Raw genomic sequence first — 18,762 nt, 5'->3', positions numbered from 1 at the left:
TCTCTCTCTCTCTCTCTCTCAGAAATAAATAAAAACATTCAAAAAAATTTTTTTTAATTTAAAAAAGAAATAATAGACTAATTAATCTGAGGTGATGTGAGAGAATGGTTATATTCTTAGTTTCTGTTGAGTACTTAGCACACAGGCAGAAACTAACTGTAACCTGCAGTTCCATAGGACCAGTGCAGCAAAGTCCTTTGTGATGTTATATTCCTGTTCCTTTTGAAATCGTTAGCTTTTGATTGGAGCCATAAATCTCCCAGTGAGCCACTGTTGACGCATGCTCATTAGATCACGTGGTTCGGGTGCTGTGGCAGCTGTGGTATCCTGTCCGTGTGTCTCACCGTTTGCCGTGTTATACAGTGAAGCGTCCGTTTGTGCCCTCCTTTTAGGCGGAGACCATGTCCACTCATCTTTATCCCCCAGTGCCCGCCCAGCCCCATGCATGGCGCATAGTGATTACTCAGTAAGTGTCAAAATGAACGGTTAATTATTGCTTTCACATATCAGGCTCATCGTTTCAGGATATGGAGGCCCAGCAGGTTAGTGAGGCAGAGTCAGCAAGAGAACAATTACAAGACCTGCAAGACCAAATAGCTGGACAAAAAGCATCTAAACAAGAACTGGAGGCAGAATTGGAGCGACAGAAGCAGGTAAAGATTTTAGATGGAAGATTATCAAAGGAAGATGTTCTGCTGGCGGCCCTCGGAGGATACTCTTCTAGTAAAGGAACTTAGTGACATTCTTGTAGGATGGGCTTGGAGCGGTGATGCTAAATGGGACCTTTTAGGTCCCTCCTGTCTTGTTACTACCCTCCCCCTTCACTGTTTATTTGGCAGATGAGAAATAGACCCACACAACAGTTACAGGGCTTGTCTCTTATCACACAACGACTAGAGAATAGCACAGAACTCAGGATTCCGGTCCCAGAGTTCTTTCTACTGCCTCATATACTACATAAACATATACTACTACCTCATATACTCCATGTACATATACTGATGCCTCATATACCACATGTACATATACTACTACCCCATATGCCCCACGTACATACGCTGCTGCCTCATACACCCCACGTACATACGCTGCTGCCTCATACACCCCACGTACATACGCTGCTGCCTCATACACGCCATGTACATACACTACTACCTCATGTACTATAGTGCGTATGTATAGAAAGCTTAAAAACATCAGTTGATTTTCATGTTTTATTACATTTGTGCTTTCTAGGAACAGCAGTAGTAGTATTTACTAGAAATATAAATAGAACATTATTGCCGTGTTAGACCGCGCTTTCTGTTTGAGAAGAAATATTTATACAGAGTGTTCTTACAAGTCATGTTTATAATTGTATTTCTTTGTTTACTTAGCAGTGGTTTGCTCCCCAAACCAAATTATCATACTTTAATAGACTTATATAATAGTTTCCTTATTACAACAGTTAAACGTGCTTACAGCCACATTTTCAGAAGATGCTGTATCTAATGTTACCAACCCCTGTAATTTACTGAATAATGACACTGTTACAGGCACATAGTGTACATTATTTTATCCTCACAATAAAATCTGTATTCTCTTTACAGAAAACTATTCTTACAATTATCAGTGCATCACTTATAACATTTCCAGCTTTGTGTATTTATATTCCTAGACCTTTTTTATTAGGATTTATCATTTCTGAAACTTGTTCTATTCTCAGAGAAATGTTTGTTTTTATTATGAACGTGCCACTCAGCTGTTTGCTGAGTAGTGAGGGGAAAAAGTCCATTGAGTAGCAGCCTGCAGATACATCATAGTCTGTCGTAGATAATTTAGTTATGAAATTGACTGTCCTTTCAGAAATTGCATTTTAATTTATTCAAGGAGCTATTATTATATATCGAAAAGCAAAAATTTGATGTTCTTGATGGTTAGATAATTTTCATTTTATTACGGCAGATGGCTTCACCACACCCACTGCCAGTGCCCGTTTTTAAAATGATAGAATTAAGTAGAGGCGAGTGCAGCTGAATGTAGCTCTAGGCTGTTTATTTAGTCATGAGATGTTCTAGGTATTAGGGCTTAATCTTGGCATTAAACAGTCCCATAGTGTTCCTTTTTAAGTAATTTCAACCTTAAATTTTGTGCTAGCCTAAGAGCTTGAAAGAAACAAGGCAGACCTTCTTGTAAATTGCAATTCTCATACCCTAACTAATTACTGCCTCATTTTCTTTATTCTCACTTATCTCAGCTTTTTTAATCAGTAATATGAGCAGGCTGAACTAAATGTTTTACCGTAGTCTAGCAGTTTGATCCTGTCTCACATTTACGTCTTCATACTTCTTCCCTTTACTTCATCTGCACAGCTAAGCATAATGCTTTTGAAAGTTTCTTAGTTAACTACTCTGTCTTCCCTGGCATGTGCTTTGTCTTAAATTGCGACTGACACTGACTCATCGTATCCATTGTACAAACCAGCAGCACATTCGTGCAGTTGTTAGTGAATCTGGAGGTATTCTTTTCTCTTTTAGCAATGATAGAGCAAAACGGGCACGGTGTTGCCTGGTCCAGATAAGCACGTGAAGGGCTGCTCAGCATCACTAATCACTAGAGAAATGCAAATAGGAACCCCACTGAGACACCAGCACATACCCATAGAGTAGCTACACTTACCAGAACTAACGATACCAAATGTTGGGAAGGATGTAGAAGAACTGGAACTCTGTCATATTGCATGGGAATCCCAAGTAGCGCAGGTTTTTTGAAAACAGTTCACAAAATAATTCGGCAGTTTTTCCCCCTATAAGTTAGACCTAACCCTTATGTGATCCAGCAGTTCTATTCCTACGTATCTACCCAAGAAACATGAAGACCTGTGATCACCCCAGGCTTGTGCTTGGTTATGCCTCATGTACGGGTTGATACAGCACGCCCGAGTAGTGTTCATCAGACCCGTCCGCGTCTGTCCGTTCATCCATTCAGGATAGATGGTGGCGCGTGTCAGCTGAGTGCCTCCTGCATGTCAGCCACTGTTTTAGGTACTGGGGATGAAATAGGGGACACTGATAGGGCTTCTGTTTATTCACGTCTCACTTTGTAGGAATTCCACTACATCGAAGAAGATCTGTATCGAACGAAGAACACGTTGCAAAGCAGGATTAAGGATCGAGAAGAAGAAATTCAAAAACTTAGGAATCAGGTATGAATGAGTGTTCACAACTTAGGAAGATATCCCATTGCAAAACTATAATTTTTTAAGGGCTACAGAAAGACCTTCTTTTCCCATCTTTTCACCTGAATTCTGCTGTTGCAGTAGTGACGTATTATTTTCAGTCTGATGTAGAAATTCATCTAATGCCATTTGAGTCTGCATTTGCTGTATTCTGTGCCTTCTCCTAGAAGTGTCTTGTAGCCAAAGCCATCCGAGGACGTGTGACTTACCCCCAAATTTCCTATCTTCTAACTTCACTGATGGTTGAGCCGATTGCCAGTTTCATAATTGTGGTTTCTCTTTCCTAAGAAAAATCCAATGATAAATCTTCTTATTAACAATTGATAGGTCTTTCATAAAGTCACCAAGACCTGTTTTCAGCTCTGAAAATGTAAAACATAGGAAATAACATGTGCCCACCTGCCAGATTTACCTGTGCTTACCGTTAACTATGACAGAGGCACGCATTCACATATCCTATAACTGTAGATTATCCTTTTCTCCCTTGTAGTTATTGACTTAAATAATGAACTCATTGATCATTTAAATAATTTATATGAAGATTGGTTCTTCCTTTTTTAGTTAGCTAATGACTTAGTTGAACATAAAAAGTCAAATAATTTTAGTCTTTAAGTTCTCAGACTTCATAGTAGTCCATAATTTAAGATATTTTAAAATATTTTAATTTAATAAGAGTTGGAAATGGAGGTGCCTCAGTGGTTCAGTCAGTTAAGCATCTGACTGAATTTTGGCTCAGGTCATGATCTCAAGGTTCATGAGATGGAGCCCGCATTGGGCTCCATGCTGACAGGGCAGAGCCTGCTTAGGATTCTCTCTCTCCCCTTCTCTATGCCCCTCCCCTGCTTTACTCTTTCTCTGTCTCTCTCTCTCTCTCTCAAAATAAATAAACATTAAAAAAAATTTTAAGAGTTGGAGGGGTTCCTCGGTGGCTCAGTCAGTTAAGCATCCTACTTGGGCTCAGGTCATGATCTCACGGTTTGTGGGTTTGAGCCCCGTGTTGGGCTCTGTGCTGACAGCCAGCTCAGAGCCTGGAGCCTGCTTCAGATTCTGTGTCTCCCTCTCTCTCTGCCTCTCCCCTGCTCATGCTCTGTCTCTCTCTGTCTCAAAAATAAACTATATATATAAAAAAAAAAAGAGTTGGAAACAGCTGATTTCAGTGTTCCATTCTTCCCTCACCTGCCTTTGTGAGGTGCCTAAATGGCAACATGACTTACTAGCAGAAAGTCAAAGAAAGGAGCATAAACCACCAAACTGGTTTAATCCTTAGATAAACATTCCTGTATTTATTAAATGTTTATTGAGTGCTTACTAAGCCTTAAGATACTGTGCTGTTTTTCTTAATTAAGAATTCACCTTAGGAGGCCATCTCTTAAATTTTCATCTAAGTGGAGCAGAGGAAAATCTTTGTCTCATAAAGGAAAGTTGATTTATATGCTTTAAAAAGAAATCAGCGTCTTAATACCTTGCCAAGAAACAACCACTCATAAGTGAGTGGCCACATAAGCACATAAGTAGGTGCTCAAAACCATCAGGCCTCAAGGGAACACAAATTAAAACCTCTGTGGGATGCACCTCTGCTGACTACACCACAAGAGCAGTTGGTGAGCGTGCCCCTGCACACCGCGTATGGGGCGGGGTAGCGAGGCGTCCAGAGCCAGAGCACCAGGAAACTGCAGAGCAGAGCTGAAAACCTCACGCTGTGGTCTTTGCATTGTACCACAGCTGCTGAGTTGTGGAGGGTTTTGAATCCAGATTGAGAAGTTCAAACAGCGTCATGGATCATGGATTATGGATCGGTGCTTTCAAATATTTATGATCATGAGGCCATAGTAAGAAGTAAAGTACACATTGTTTCTCAGTACTCACGTGTACTTAGAAATACGCAGTTGAGGGGCGCCTGGGTGGCTTAGTCGGTTAAGCGTCCGACTTTTGCTTAGGTCATGATCTCGCGGTTCGNCACAGTTGAAACCGAAGTTTCACAAAACCGTACTCTCACATACTGTGTGCTGTGTACTCTGTCCCCTACAATGGGGGACAGAGTGGCCCCGCCAAGCTGGGTTTGTGGCCCAATACTACAGGTTGAAAATCTCTTCTGTAGCAGTGAAAGGATGGTAGAGTTTTGAGAAGTTGATTCTTGCCACACTTTACATGTGGGAATATTGTGTAACTTTAGTTTTATATAATAATTTTATGAACACTTTGCCTTTCAGCTTACTAATAAAACTTTAAGCAGCAGCAGTCAGTCCGAGCTAGAAAACCGACTCCATCAGCTAACAGAGACTCTCATCCAGAAGCAGACCATGCTGGAGAGTCTCAGCACAGAGAAGAACTCTCTGGTCTTTCAGCTGGAGCGCCTGGAGCAGCAGGTGAACTCGGCCAGCGGGGGCAGCAACAGCGGCTCTTCCATTAACATGCCTGGAGTTGACAATGGCGAAGGTAACAGAGACAGGAATTTCTGGCCATGTGTAGCAACATGGATGGACCTTGAGGGTGTTATGCTGAGTGAAATAAGTCAGGCAGAGAAGGACAAATATCATATGTTTGCACGTATAGGAGGATTAGAAGGAACTTAACGGAGGACAATAGGGGAGAAGAAGGGGGGAAACAGTGGGGGAAAGGGAGAGAGGCAGACCATGAGAGACTCTTGAATGCTGACAAAAACTGAGAACTAATGNAAAATAAATAAATAAATAAAATCAAGCAAATGGGCTGTGAAAAAAAAAAGGAATTTCAAAAGAACTTTTCATTGCCTTAATTCCAGCCTTGTTAATTCAGACATGACTTTGGAAAGTTACAGAAAGACCATTTTTATTTGAAAAGAAGGTTCAGGGGTGCCTGGGGGACTCAGTTGCTAAAGTGTCCCATTCTTGGTTTCAGCTCAGGGCATGATCTCACGGTTCGTGGGATCGAGCCTCACATCCGGTTCTGTGCTGGAGCCTGCTTGGGATTCTCTCTCTCTCTCCCTCCCTCCCTCCCTCCCCCTTTCTTGCAACCACAGCTCNTCCCTCTCTCTCCCTCTCTCTCCCTCTCTCTCCCTCCCTCTCCCTCCTCTCTCTGCCCCTTTTCTGCTTGTGCACGCACACACGTTCACACATGTGCACACTCTTTCAACAATAAATAAGCTTTAAAAAAAAAAGAGAAAAGAAAAGAAGCTTCTTCCAGTAGAGCACCCACTTTTCTCCTGCTGTGAGGCCTGAGCCATCTGGTTGACACGATCTTAGCAAACAGGACAGTGGACTGATTAATGTATCCCTCGCTAGTCTGGGACTGGGAGGAGGAGGCCCAAAGAGCAGTGATCATACTGAAATATGTAGGACATTCAACAAAATGTTGGTGACAAGGCAGATAATTTGGCAGAGAGGGGCTTTCATGAAGACTTAAAGATTTACTTTAATAGTCTTCTAATCTGGGGGCGCCTGAGTGACTTAGTCGGTTAAGCATCTGACTTCGGCTCAGGTCATGATCTTGCAGTTCGTGGGTTCGAGCCCCACATCAGGCTCTGTGCTGACAGCTCGGAGCCTGGAGCCTGCTTCAGATGCTGTGCCTCCCTCTCTTTCTGCCTCTTCCCCACTCACACTCTTGTCTCTCAAAAATGAATAAATGTTTTTAAAAAATTAATAATCTAACCTGTAATTATGAATATTAAAGCTAATACTTAGTCATGTAAGTATATCCATACTCTATAATTTAATAAAGGAGTCTGTAGATTCCCAAAATACATAATTAAGAATTTTAAATAGATCAGGTTTTTTATCTTAGAGCTTCATGGAGTCTTCAAAGTAGTCATTCAGCAAATCTCACAGTTCTTTGGTTTTTTAAAGTTTTTTTAAGTTTTTAAAACATAATACATTGTTTTATGTATACATATATATGTTTTTCAATAACATGTCAAAAGAAATAATCAAAAAAAGGAAGTTAAATCACCCAGTAATCTGTTACCCTCAGATAACATTTTGGAATATCTCCTTTCAGACTTTCTTCCTATATATATTTGTATCTATTTTATTGGTTCTTAGCTTTTTTCATATAAATCAGTTTTTATTATGTATTTCTTTTAATCTTTTTAATGTATTATTTATTTATTTATTTTAATGTTTTATTTATTTCTAGGAGAGAGAGAGAGAGACAGCGTGAGCAGGGGAGGGTCAGAGAGAAAAGGAGTCACAGGCTCCAGACTCTGAGCTGTCAGCACAGAGCCCCACACAGGGCTCCAACCCCGCGAGATCATGACCTGAACCGAAATCAGATGCTTAACTGACTGAGCCACTCAGGCGCCCCTTTTTTTATCTTTTTAATGTTTTTTATTATGTATTCTCATACAGTATTTTATATCTATTGCTTTATATACATCTGTCACGTAGAAATGGCTTAATTTATTTAATAAACTCCTTATGGTTGGGGATTTAAATTGTTGCCAATTTTGTCTCTAAGATAAGCAGTTCTGAGGAAACTATCCTCTGTAAATATCTTTTTCTTAACATAAACTATTAGAAATGGAGTTTGCTGAGTCCTAGGAATACACATTTAAAGTCTTTTGATTTTTGTTGCCCAAATCAAGTAATTCTTAAGCACCTACTTAGTACCAGCTACTGTTGTAGGCATTGGAGATACAGGATATGACAAAAGAGATCAAATCTCTGCCCTGCGGATCTTACATTCAGGTGCTGTGGGAGGAGATAGCAGTAAATTCTGTGAGATGGTGATAGGTGCTGCAGAGAAGGGAAAGACAGGGTGCCACGTGTGGGGATGGAATTATAATTTAAATAGACCTCATTAGAAAGGTGGAACTTTTATATTAAAAGTCCCAAAGGAAGTAAGAAAGACTAAAAGGAGCTTTAAAGGAAGAGTTTCCAGGCAGAGAAGAACAGGTGCAAAGGCCCTGAGGCAAGAGTGGTGCTGGCATGTTAGAGGAACAGCAAGGAGGCCAGTACAGCTGGAGAAGACCGAGTGAGGGTGAGAGTAGTCTAAGGGGAATTCAGCTAACTTGGAAGAGACTGTTTTCACCCGTGTAAGGACTTAAACTCTGAATGAAGTAAGAAGCTATTGAAGGGCCTTGAGAGGGTGACTGATCTGACTGCATTTTAGCAAGAGACCTCTGGCTGCTGTGTTCAGAAGAGACTGCAGGGGGCTGAGAGTGGAGGTGGGGGACCAGGGAGGAACGGTTGTATGAATGTGTGTGAGAGATGGTGGCGGTGAGGACCCTCATGGGATTTGGGGTTATTTTAAAGGTGAGTGGGCAGATTGGCTGTGGAGTTTGAGAGAAAGAAAGGAGTTTGGACCTGAGCTGATGGAATGATGCTTTCGGGTACTGAGATGGGGGAAACAGGGTGAGTAGGTTGGAGGAGGGCAGGAAGTCAGAATCATGGTTCTGGGCATGCCAAGCGTGAGATGGCTGTTAGACATCCAGATGGAAACGAAACAGACGATTAGATGCGGCTGAAGATACAGATCTGGGAGTCGTCGGCTTTGCAGAAAGGGTGTGTCTGGCCTCACTCTCACCCGCACAGGAAGAGAGTGCTCATTAATGTTGATTCTCAGCAACATGGTATTTGTAAATGTTAATTTTTGCTAGTTGTATAGGTTAATAGTTTTTTTAGGTTTTAATTTTTATTTTTGTGGATATAGAAGTTTAAGTATTTTATATAATCAAATTTATGTCTTTACTTTATGGACTCACGTTCTTTGGATGTAATGCTTACTAGAAAGTTGGCCTTGGGAGCCATTTGTCATACAATGTATATCCAACTATAATTTTGTTAAGACAGTATTGATTTTGGTGTTTGTACCTTAATTATTTTCTTGTTTAAACAGGCACACGGCTACGAAATGTTCCTGTTCTTTTTAATGATACAGAAGCTAATCTGGCCGGAATGTATGGAAAAGTCCGAAAAGCTGCTAGTTCAATTGACCAGTTTAGGTAAGCAAGGACAGTGACTCAGGTCTTTCGGTACCGTTTGCTCATGGTTTCAGTCACAGCAAGTCCTGTCAGGCAGAGCCGATGTTTAAAGTGACGTTTCCCTACTGCCTCTCATGATACTTCAGTCTCATGAAATTGCTTTATGCGCTCAGCCAGTGCCTGTATTTTACTGAAGATTATTAACCCTGATCATTTCTCTTCTCATAATAAACCCTATTAAAAACGCTTATTAAATTTCATTGAGAAAACCTCTGTCTCATGTAAATGCATCCATTGGAATGTTTTATTTCATTTTATCGTGTGCTGAGACTAAAAGATGCTGCTATATGTGATGAACAGTACTCATTTTAATGTATATTTATATATACTACAAAGTAATATATAATTTATATGTTATTACGTATTCATAACTTCTTTATACTAGCAGACATCCACCCTACAAAGAAAATGTTTTAACGGTTTATGTATGCCTTGTTAAACTTCATGTTTCAATAACCTACTAAAGTCATTTGTCTCGTAATGCTTGTAATTAAACACAATTATAACGGTTGGTGCAATATAGAGCGATCTTTTCTTACCTTTTTGTGTTAGAATAGAGCTACGGTGTTAAAAATCAGCAATGACTTGCTAAGGTTGCTGAGGCCACATTGGCATTACCTCCAGGCTGTGAAGCACATTTATTTCAGCTACTCATTTATTCAACGTACGTAATAATTTTTAGAGAAACTACATGCTAGGCATTACACTCATAGCAGTGAAAGGTGCAGAAAGGCCTAGAAGAAGGGTGTACATGCTTGTATGGGTATCCATCTTGATGGGGAAAAAGTATTTCAGAGAGGCCCGACTAATAAGGTCTAGCACACTCCCGTGTTTACTGTACTTAAGTGTTTGCCTGAGTTTCTCTAGTTTTTTGCCTTTTACAAGCATGTGTCCATGCAGAAGCTTCCAGATTAGATCTTGGCTGGTGTTAACCAACCAGTCCCTTTTCCCTATTCATGTGTTGACACTTGCCTTACCTTTTGTATCTTCTTTGGTCTCTGACAGAAAGATTATTCAGAGAGGGACCAAGTTTGCCTCATGTAGTTGTAGCCGGAGAACGAAGGGGAACTATTGCACTATATTTATCAGTCAAGCCACAATCGATAAAGAAAATCTTTGTTTACTATGTCGTATCCATATGGTTATTCCAAGTAGTCATTTAACAATCTACTATAAAATGGTTTTTCTGTTATGGTGGCTGTATACATAGTTTGAATGAGAGATCCTAAGAAGCTTCATTAGCTGTTACCACAGGAAGGTGTGTTTGAGTGTTAACTCTCTCCTCTTGCCCCCACCCTCCATTTGTGCAGCATCCGCCTGGGAATTTTTCTCCGAAGATACCCCATAGCACGAGTTTTTGTGATTATATATATGGTAAGTAAACTTCTTTGAAAAAATAATGCTGTACTTGATTTTTAACAAGTTTTTTTTTCAGCTGCAATCAATTCTGAAAGAGAATAGAACTCATTTTTGGTAATTAAGATTTTTTTCCCCTCAGGTATGTAAGTAGAGTTATAATTCATCGCATCTAAAATATAAATTGCCCAAAGGCTTTTCCTGCAGTAAAATTAATTGTAGTGAAGTTCGATGGTTACCTCCATTTCTAAGCCCCCATATTTTATGATAATAAAATATCATTTTATTAATGATAAAAATACAATGCAAAACAATCTGTTTCATTTGATGTAAAGTTGTTTTGATTATCCTCATGGGTTTTGCTTTATTTTCTGAAAGACCCTCAAGGTTGATTTCTATTCTTTCAGATTCCTTAGCTCTATAAAATGGTCACCATAGTTTGGGATACTGTTTCATATGTCCCGTGACCCTAAAAACTAACTCTTCTGAGTGAGGGCAGCTAAGCGTAAGTAAGACAAGCAGTTTTCCTGAAAAAGAAAAAAAGCTTGCTTACTTAGGAAGAAATTTCTCTGTGATCCACTAGAGGGAAGAGTTATTCCTTTGAATAAAAAGTTTTTAAGGAGCGGGCCCCTGGGTAGCTCAGTCAGTTCAGTGTCCAACTCGATTTCAGCTCAGGTCACCATCTCAGGGTCTTGAGGCTCAGGGTCAGGCTCTGGCTGGTGGTAGAAACTACTTGAGATTCTCTCTGTGTCCCTCTGCCCCTCCTCCGCTGGTTCTCTCTCTCTCTCTCTCACTAACTGAAAAAGTATTTAAGAAGTGAGGGTTGGAGAGAACAAAAGACAAAAATTGATGGCTTAGGGCCACACTGATTCCTGGTGTGGGGGACAGAAGAGCACGTGCACCCCGATGGCTGACGACAGAATGGCGAGGCACCTGTAATGGAGCCTCCCATTACGTCAGCGCTGCCAGGAGGGAACCTGTGGAAATCATCCCTCTAGGGCCTGTGCTCGACCCTAAATCAGCTTCCAAAGCTGACACGTTCCTCCTGTCAGGAGTGTCTTCCCTCGTCCTCCTCACCAGGCAACAGCTACACCCTTTTTTCAGGACACCAACCGTGACTCTGTTCCAGAAAGACTTTCCAGCCAGGAGCACTGGGCTGGCTTAGTGGTAGAGCGTGAGACTTTTGGTCTCAGGGATGTGAGTTCAAGCCCCACGTTGGGCCTGAAGCCTACTTTTAAAAAAATAAAGCCTTCCCAGCCAACGTCATCTATATCTCGCCATTTTAATTGTGCCACATGCTCTGCGTATTTGTATATACCTGTGCATCTCATGAATGTGTTAAGGACACTGATAATTCTCAACTGAGAATTCTGTAGGCATCAAAACCTTTATGCTCCACTGCATTTAGCTAGTTTAAGTGTTTGCACGTTTGTTTCCTTGTTGTTTCTCCGGTTAACACGGACGGAGCGCCCGCAGTGTCGCAGATGCGGCCCCGCGAAGACAGAGACAAAGAAGACCTGCTTCCTGCCCTCAGCGCGCTACGCGGTAGGCCTCTGGTGCAGAGTGGCTTGTCGGCTCCTCTCTAAACCGCTCTCTTTTTCTTTAGGCTTTGCTTCACCTCTGGGTCATGGTCGTGCTATTGACGTACACGCCAGAGATGCACCACGACCAGCCGCGTGGCAAATGAACCGAGCCCGGCTGTGCCGGCGGTCGGCCGGCTGTTTCCGGACCTGGGCTCTGCAGAAGGACCGGTTGCCTGACGCTGCGGAGAACGGTGCACAAGGTCATTCCATCACTACAGCTTTGAACTTGTTATTCTCTAAGTGCTCTGCCCTCTACATCTCCCCACCGCCCCCACCTCTTCCAGATGGTAAGAGTGTCTGAAACAGACAGTAACGTAATCTCAGCTCTGCTTTCTCTGAGGTGCGAGATTGGGTGTGTGTGCGTACGCACACAGACATGCCGGCTCGTTCACCCTGCGCGGGCCAGCCCGCATTTTAGGTGACAACATTATGGGTTATAATCAGGGAAACTAATTGTATTTACTGATACAAATAAAACATCTTCTTTTTGATAATTCAGTCTGCTTTCATATTTTCACATGTACTTAGCTTTGCAGATACGGATTTACTTCTTACACGTTAAAGGCCTGATTGGTCTAAGCCTTCATATAGATACATAAATAACACTTGCTGTGCATTTTTCTTTTTTTAAAATAATAGTTTCTCAGGGCACCTGGGTGGCTTAAGTCATGATCTCATGGTTCGTGGGTTTGAGCCCCACATCGGGCTCTGTGCTGGCAGCTAGCTTGGAGCCTGGAGCCTGCTTCAGAATCTGGATCTGCCTCTCTCTCTGACCCTCTCCTGCTCACGCTCTCTCTCTCTCTCTCTCTCCCAGAAATAAATAAAACATTAAGGGCACCTGGGTGGCTCAGTCCGTTAAAGTCCAACTTCAGCTCAGGTTATGACCTCACAGTTCGTGGGTTCCGGCCCCATGTCGGCCTCTGTGCTGACAGCCAGCTCAGAGTCTGGAGCCTGTTTCAGGTTCTGTGTCTCCCTCTCTCTCTGACCCTCCCCCGCTTGTGCTGTCTCTCTCTCAGAAATAAATAAAACACATTTAAAAAATACATAAATAAACATCTAAAAAAATAAATAAAATCATAATTTCTCATCCCCATTAAGTAGGACCTTTCCAAATGGGCTTCAGTGAGAAGAGCAGAAATGAGCAGTGTTGTTACCAGTCACCAATTGTTGGTGCTTTGCCCCCTCTCTGGGGACACCCCCTCCCTCCCGTCCCAGTGCGCCACCTCCCTCGGGTTCTTAGGCGCTCATTCGCTGTCCTCATTTCCTTTCCGCTAGCCTGGACCTTGGGGCAGCTCGGGACGCCCGGAGCCCTTGTGTGTAGCATTTAGGAATCAAATCTGTTCTTTCAACCTATGCACTTTCAAAACACCCCACTGCAAAGACGTGGAGTTATTCTTCGAAAAGAGACATTTTCTTTGCTTGAAGTTCAATACAATGTTCCTCTTGACTCTTTGTCCCCCACATGCCTGAATTCTTATTTTGTCCCCTGGTTACTGGTGGTCTCTTCGCATGTGATTGATTCACATAGATCTTGGGCGGGGGTATAGTTCTTTCAGGAATGTTTCCGGAGTAGTCTGCTGGTACCTACCGAAAACCTGAACAGAGTTTCCCTTCGTAATGACATCTGTACTGTGACTTTAACTGACCTATAAATTCTTCAGAATCTTAATACCCTAGCAGATGTATATGTTTCTTATTTTTCACCAGAAAATGAAGTTTCAAAGGTCATCTTACATATGTTGGAGCTGTTTTTCAACTTAGCATGAACGTAAAAGGCAGCAGGGCCACATCATCTAAAGGTGGATATGAGATCCTGGGGTAGAGGCACATTATTACATCTGTAGGTTTTCTGTCACCGCACTTACTTGGGGTGTTAATAGCCTGTCAGAGCCTGAGCTGTGAGGTCAGGGCTGAGCTCAACCAGAATAAAGTAAAGGTTTAATCTTGTTAATATCTTTGAAAGATGGTTTTCCCTGTCTTCTAATTTGGAAACTTTTCTGGAAAGTGATTAGAACCAGGTTACACACTTAAAATGGAAAACAGCACATGCTTCGTTGTCGTGTTTTGCCAGACTTCCCGCCCCTGCGCGTCTCCCTGGCTTCTGCTGGGATGCCTCCACGTCTTTCTTCAGGCTTCGTACGTTCTTGGCTTTGGAAATTGTTTGACAAAGTGTTTCCAAGATTATTTTTCTGCAGTTACTTTGAAACTGAACTGAGTTTCAGTTTCACCATCCTCAGCCCTAACAAACTGGGGAGTTATGAACAGCGTGCCCTTTCATTCATCCTCAGGTAGCATGAAACCTTGACTAATTAAAGAGATTGCATGAGGGGCACCTGGGGGCTCAGTCAGTTAAGCATCAGACTTCAGCTCAGGTCATGATCTCAGAGCCCGTGAGTTTGAGCCCCACGTCGGGCTCTGTGCTGACAGCTCAGAGCCTGGAGCCTGCTTCCACTTCTGTGTCTCCCTCTGTCTCTGCCCCTCACCTGCTCATGCTCTGTCTCTTACAAAATAAATAAACATTATAAAAATAATAAAAGGATTGCATGAGAGTCGATCTTTTTGCTTCTCAACCCAGTATATTCATTTGAAGACATTATGTGTACATATATATAGGATATTATATATACATTATATACATGGACATATATAATCAGAACTCTTGTGTTGCTCTGTATTTACAGCTATCAATTGGAAAATAAGATTGTTTTATTATTAGAAGACTATTTCTCTAGACCTTGTGCTTACTAAAATCTTAACACTTCTGTTGCTACAGAACAAAACCGGCAAACGAAGGCATGGGTTTTGTTAACAGGCATTAAACAGACTGTTCTGTGGAGGAGGAGAGGCCGTCGGGCCGGGCGGTCCAGCCTCAGGTTAAGAAGGCTTACATCCAACTCACCCTGTCGGGGGCAAAACCCCAAACTACCCAAAATTCCCTCCTTGGGTGCCCCCGCGCTATGGCAAGAGGCCGGCTGTGTTGGAAAAGGCCCCCGTGGGCACCTGGGTAAGACGGAAGTAGAAGGAAGGAACTGGAAAAGCCGAAGAGCATAGTCAGGGACCGATGGCCAAAGGCAGTCACTTCCGGCCGTGAGTGGCCAGAAGAAGGAAATGACTGACAAAAATGTCTTCGTGGTCTTTCTGAACACGTTTAGTGTTGCTACTGACTCTTTCCTGAATGAGAAGAATACGGCGTAGACGAATGTCACACCTCTAATGCGTGACTTTGCCTCCCAGACACAGACACAGACAGCCCGAAATAGGTACGATTTTTTCTTTGGTCAGAACGTTTGAGGGTCAAGCGTGTTACATACCGAAGCCTTATTCGTAGAAGGTGTCTCAAAGTGGGTGGTCAAGTTTTATTTTAAGCTATAATAAGGCTACCAAGTACCACATTTTGAGGGCCCTCTGTGCTGGTCCCGTCTAGGAACTGGGAGTAGCCGGGAACAAAGCTCTGCCCTGGTAGGGCTCACATTTAAGTGGGAAGGCAGGCTGTCAACACATGCTTCACGTGACACGTGGTGTTAAATGCTGGGAAGAACAATGTGAGGGTCCCGTGGGGTGGGGGAGGGGCGGGAGAGGCCTCTGTAGAGGTGCAGGGGTGGGTGGTGCGGAACCCCAGCGGGCTTCCTGGGCAGTAGCTTACGTAAGGACCAAGCCTCCGGAACAGGAGGTGCTTAGGGAGGCCAAGGAGGCCCGCGTGGCTGGAGCAGAGCGTGGCAAGGGAGCGCCGTGGGGCCGCTGGGCCAGGGACCCGGGGTCCGGTTGATGGACTGGAGCCTTGGTGGGATAGTGGTTAGCAGAGCTGCCTCCCAAGGGAAGGACTTGGGATTTGAAATCCCTCTTCATCTCTCCCCCTCTGACCCTGAGCCAGCATTTCTTTAACCAGGGAAAACCTTTAAAAATCTGTAGCTTAGAAACCCACAGACTGCCATTGCTCCACATACAAATGATGACGAGTACAGATTTCCTTTCGTCAAGGTGAGGACAGGCCGAACCCGAGGCCGGGAAGTACATTTTCCTACATGGTTACAAAGAACATCAGATCGACGAATCTGCACCTTTCCCCCATAACTGCTCGGCCTCCACATTCGCAGTTAGCTCGTCACGTTGGCTCAAGTCAAGAACAAACAAAAATGAAATGAAGCCCAAGAGTACAGCTGCAGACAGACGTAGCCCATGTTTGACTAACCAAGCGGAGCCCTGACTCACTGCCTGGCATTAACGACTGTCACACTGTCAGGCCTCATCACCTCAAATGTCTTCGGACATTTCTCATCCCCAGGGGGCAGAGACGGTACTTTTTTTTATCCACTGTTCTATCCTCAGTGCCTAGACCAGTGCCTGGCCCACAATGCCTTCCATCGATGTTCGCTGAGCTTCCTTCACTGTATCGGGCAGAGCCCTGAGCTCATGCACTCCCCTCCGGTGCCCCTTAGACCTTCACTCGGCATCTATCCTGTTCACGCAGCACATCTGGTTCCTAAAACCCCAGCAGGGAAGAAAAACTAACTGGCTGGGTGCACTGGCAATAGTGAGGACTTCAGTCAGCTAGCTCGCCAGGATTTCCCAAAAAGGGACAGGCCATAAGCATTTAAAATACAGAAACGGGGGCTCCTGGGTGGCTCAGTCGGTTAAACATCTAACTTCGGCTCAGGTCATGATCTCACAGTTCATGAGTTTGAGCCCCGTGTCAGGCTGTATGCTGACAGCTCGGAGCATGGAGCCTGCTTTGGATTTTGTGTCTCCCTCTCTTACCCTCCCCACCTCATGCTCTGTCTCTCTCTCTCAAAAATAAACATTAAGAAATTTTAATACAAAAATAAAATAAATACAGAAACAAAAGGTGACCCGAGGACACTGCTGACCTGAGGTGTCCATAGTGAAGAGCTTTAATCATCAGAGGAAGTTCAGTCATGCTTGATGGATTTTCCCAAAAGATAGTGGAGAAGATTTCTGAAAGACCAAAGAGATTTCTGGAAGTTCTGTCAAGCAACACCCGCATATAGTCAGGCTCTTTCCTCATATCATATTTTCCTCTCTATCTCACTGGACCTCTCCTCTCTAGGAGTGCTAGTTAAGCTAAGTTTACCCAAAGTAGTAAGCTTTCTGCATGCAAACTTTTCAGCTGCTGGCTATTTGCTTTAATTCACAAATACGGTGTAAATCAATGGAATTCAAGAATTAATTCAAACCTTGAATGTAATTGCAGCTAGAACATGCTTCCTAATGGGCCAATATCACCACCAAGGGGGTGAGAATTGGTTCTTAAGAGGGCAAAAATATCTGTTTTCGTATGTAAAGCCAGGTTTGCATCTAGTGTACACCAGGCGATCTGACATTGAGATCTCATGGCGGGGAGTGATGATAATGGCAAAGGCTGGGAAACACTGGGCTGGACAAACAGGCAGGGACCCGGCTCCTCCCTCATGGAACCTGCACTCCAAGAAGGGAAACTGATGCAGATCGGAGCCTTGCACAGTCTGGTCCTCAGCGCCTCCGAGCTTCAAGCCACTCCATGCATCGTATTCTGCATTCCGGTCTCTTGTACCATTCCAGTCCAATCTTGCCCAATTACTCACTTCCTCTTCCTGTGGGATGATTTTACTTCCTGTCCCACTGACATCAGCCTTAGCCTTACAAACTGACTTCTTTGGCTGGTGGAATGTGAGTGGAGGAGATACGTGCCATCCCCAAGCAGAAGTGTTGAGTATCATCTTGTGGTTTGGGCCCTCCCAGCATGTTCCAGACAGTGGCTGCTCCTTCAGCCTAGGTTCTATGGAATGAAGACATGGAGCGGAGTCAAGCATGGAGGGCATCCACAGTGGACATGTAGCTTAAATGAAGAGTACATCTTTGCTTTTGTGGGACCCTGAGACTTGGGAGGTTGGCTGTTAGTGCAACATAACCCAGCAATAACTGACAAGTATCCACCCATGCGCCATGCCCTCTTTCAAGCTCTGGACCTCCCCTCTGCTTCAGACACTTATCTTCTTACTTCCTGTCCCCTCCTGCTTGGGGATGGCACATATCTCCTCCACTCACATTCCTCCAACTTAAATGCCAACTTTTTCTCCATGAAGTATGAACACCTCCCTTCCCTTCCTCCAAAAAAAGAAAAGAAATACTAGGCTGGGTATCTATAGTGAGCAGAATAATGGCCCCCTTCAAGGATGTCTGTGTTCTAATCCCTAAACCTGTGAATATTTTATAGAAAAAGGGACACTACAGATTACAGGTAAATTAAGGATCATGATGCAGGGAGATTATCCTGAATTACTCATAATCCTACACCGGTCCTTAAAAGATGGAAGAAGAAGGCAGAAGAGTCGGAAGGAGATGTGATGGCAGAGGCAGAATTCAGAGTGGTTCAACTGGTGGGTTTGCAGATGGGGAGGGGCCATAAGCCAAGGAACGCAAGCAGCTTCTCAAGCTGGGGGAGGCAAGGAGACATTTTCCTCTAGAGCCTCTCTAGAGGAACGCAGTCCCGCCAAGGTCTTGATATTAGCCCAGTAAGACCCACTGCAGACCTCCGACCTCCAGAACTATCAAAAGTAATTTATATTGTTTTAAGCCACTAAGTTTGTGGTCATTTGTTACAGGGACAGTAGATGACCAATTGTGTCCTTCCCTGGTTATCTGCTCCCATAGCA

General features: G+C 43.3%; 1 protein-coding gene across 1 annotated transcript in view; it reads left to right on the top strand.

Annotated features, from left to right (window-relative positions):
* The window catches only part of GOLGA5 (golgin A5), a 44,266-nt gene extending 31,660 nt beyond the window's left edge, over positions 1-12,606 (top strand). The window contains exons 10-13 of the mRNA XM_077780883.1: positions 5,428-5,653; positions 9,029-9,134; positions 10,484-10,547; positions 12,136-12,606. Of these exons, the coding sequence (XP_077637009.1) occupies positions 5,428-5,653; positions 9,029-9,134; positions 10,484-10,547; positions 12,136-12,216 (477 nt within the window). The 3' untranslated portion in view covers positions 12,217-12,606. The remainder of the gene's footprint in view (positions 1-5,427; positions 5,654-9,028; positions 9,135-10,483; positions 10,548-12,135) is intronic.
* The last annotated feature ends 6,156 nt before the right edge of the window (positions 12,607-18,762 follow it).

This window comes from Crocuta crocuta, unplaced genomic scaffold (genome assembly GCF_008692635.1).
Source record: "Crocuta crocuta isolate KB4526 unplaced genomic scaffold, BGI_CrCroc_1.0 scaffold299, whole genome shotgun sequence".
NCBI lineage: Eukaryota > Metazoa > Chordata > Mammalia > Carnivora > Hyaenidae > Crocuta > Crocuta crocuta.
The sequence above is the reverse complement of the archived record's forward strand: the minus strand, read 5'-3'. Positions and strand labels throughout refer to the sequence as shown.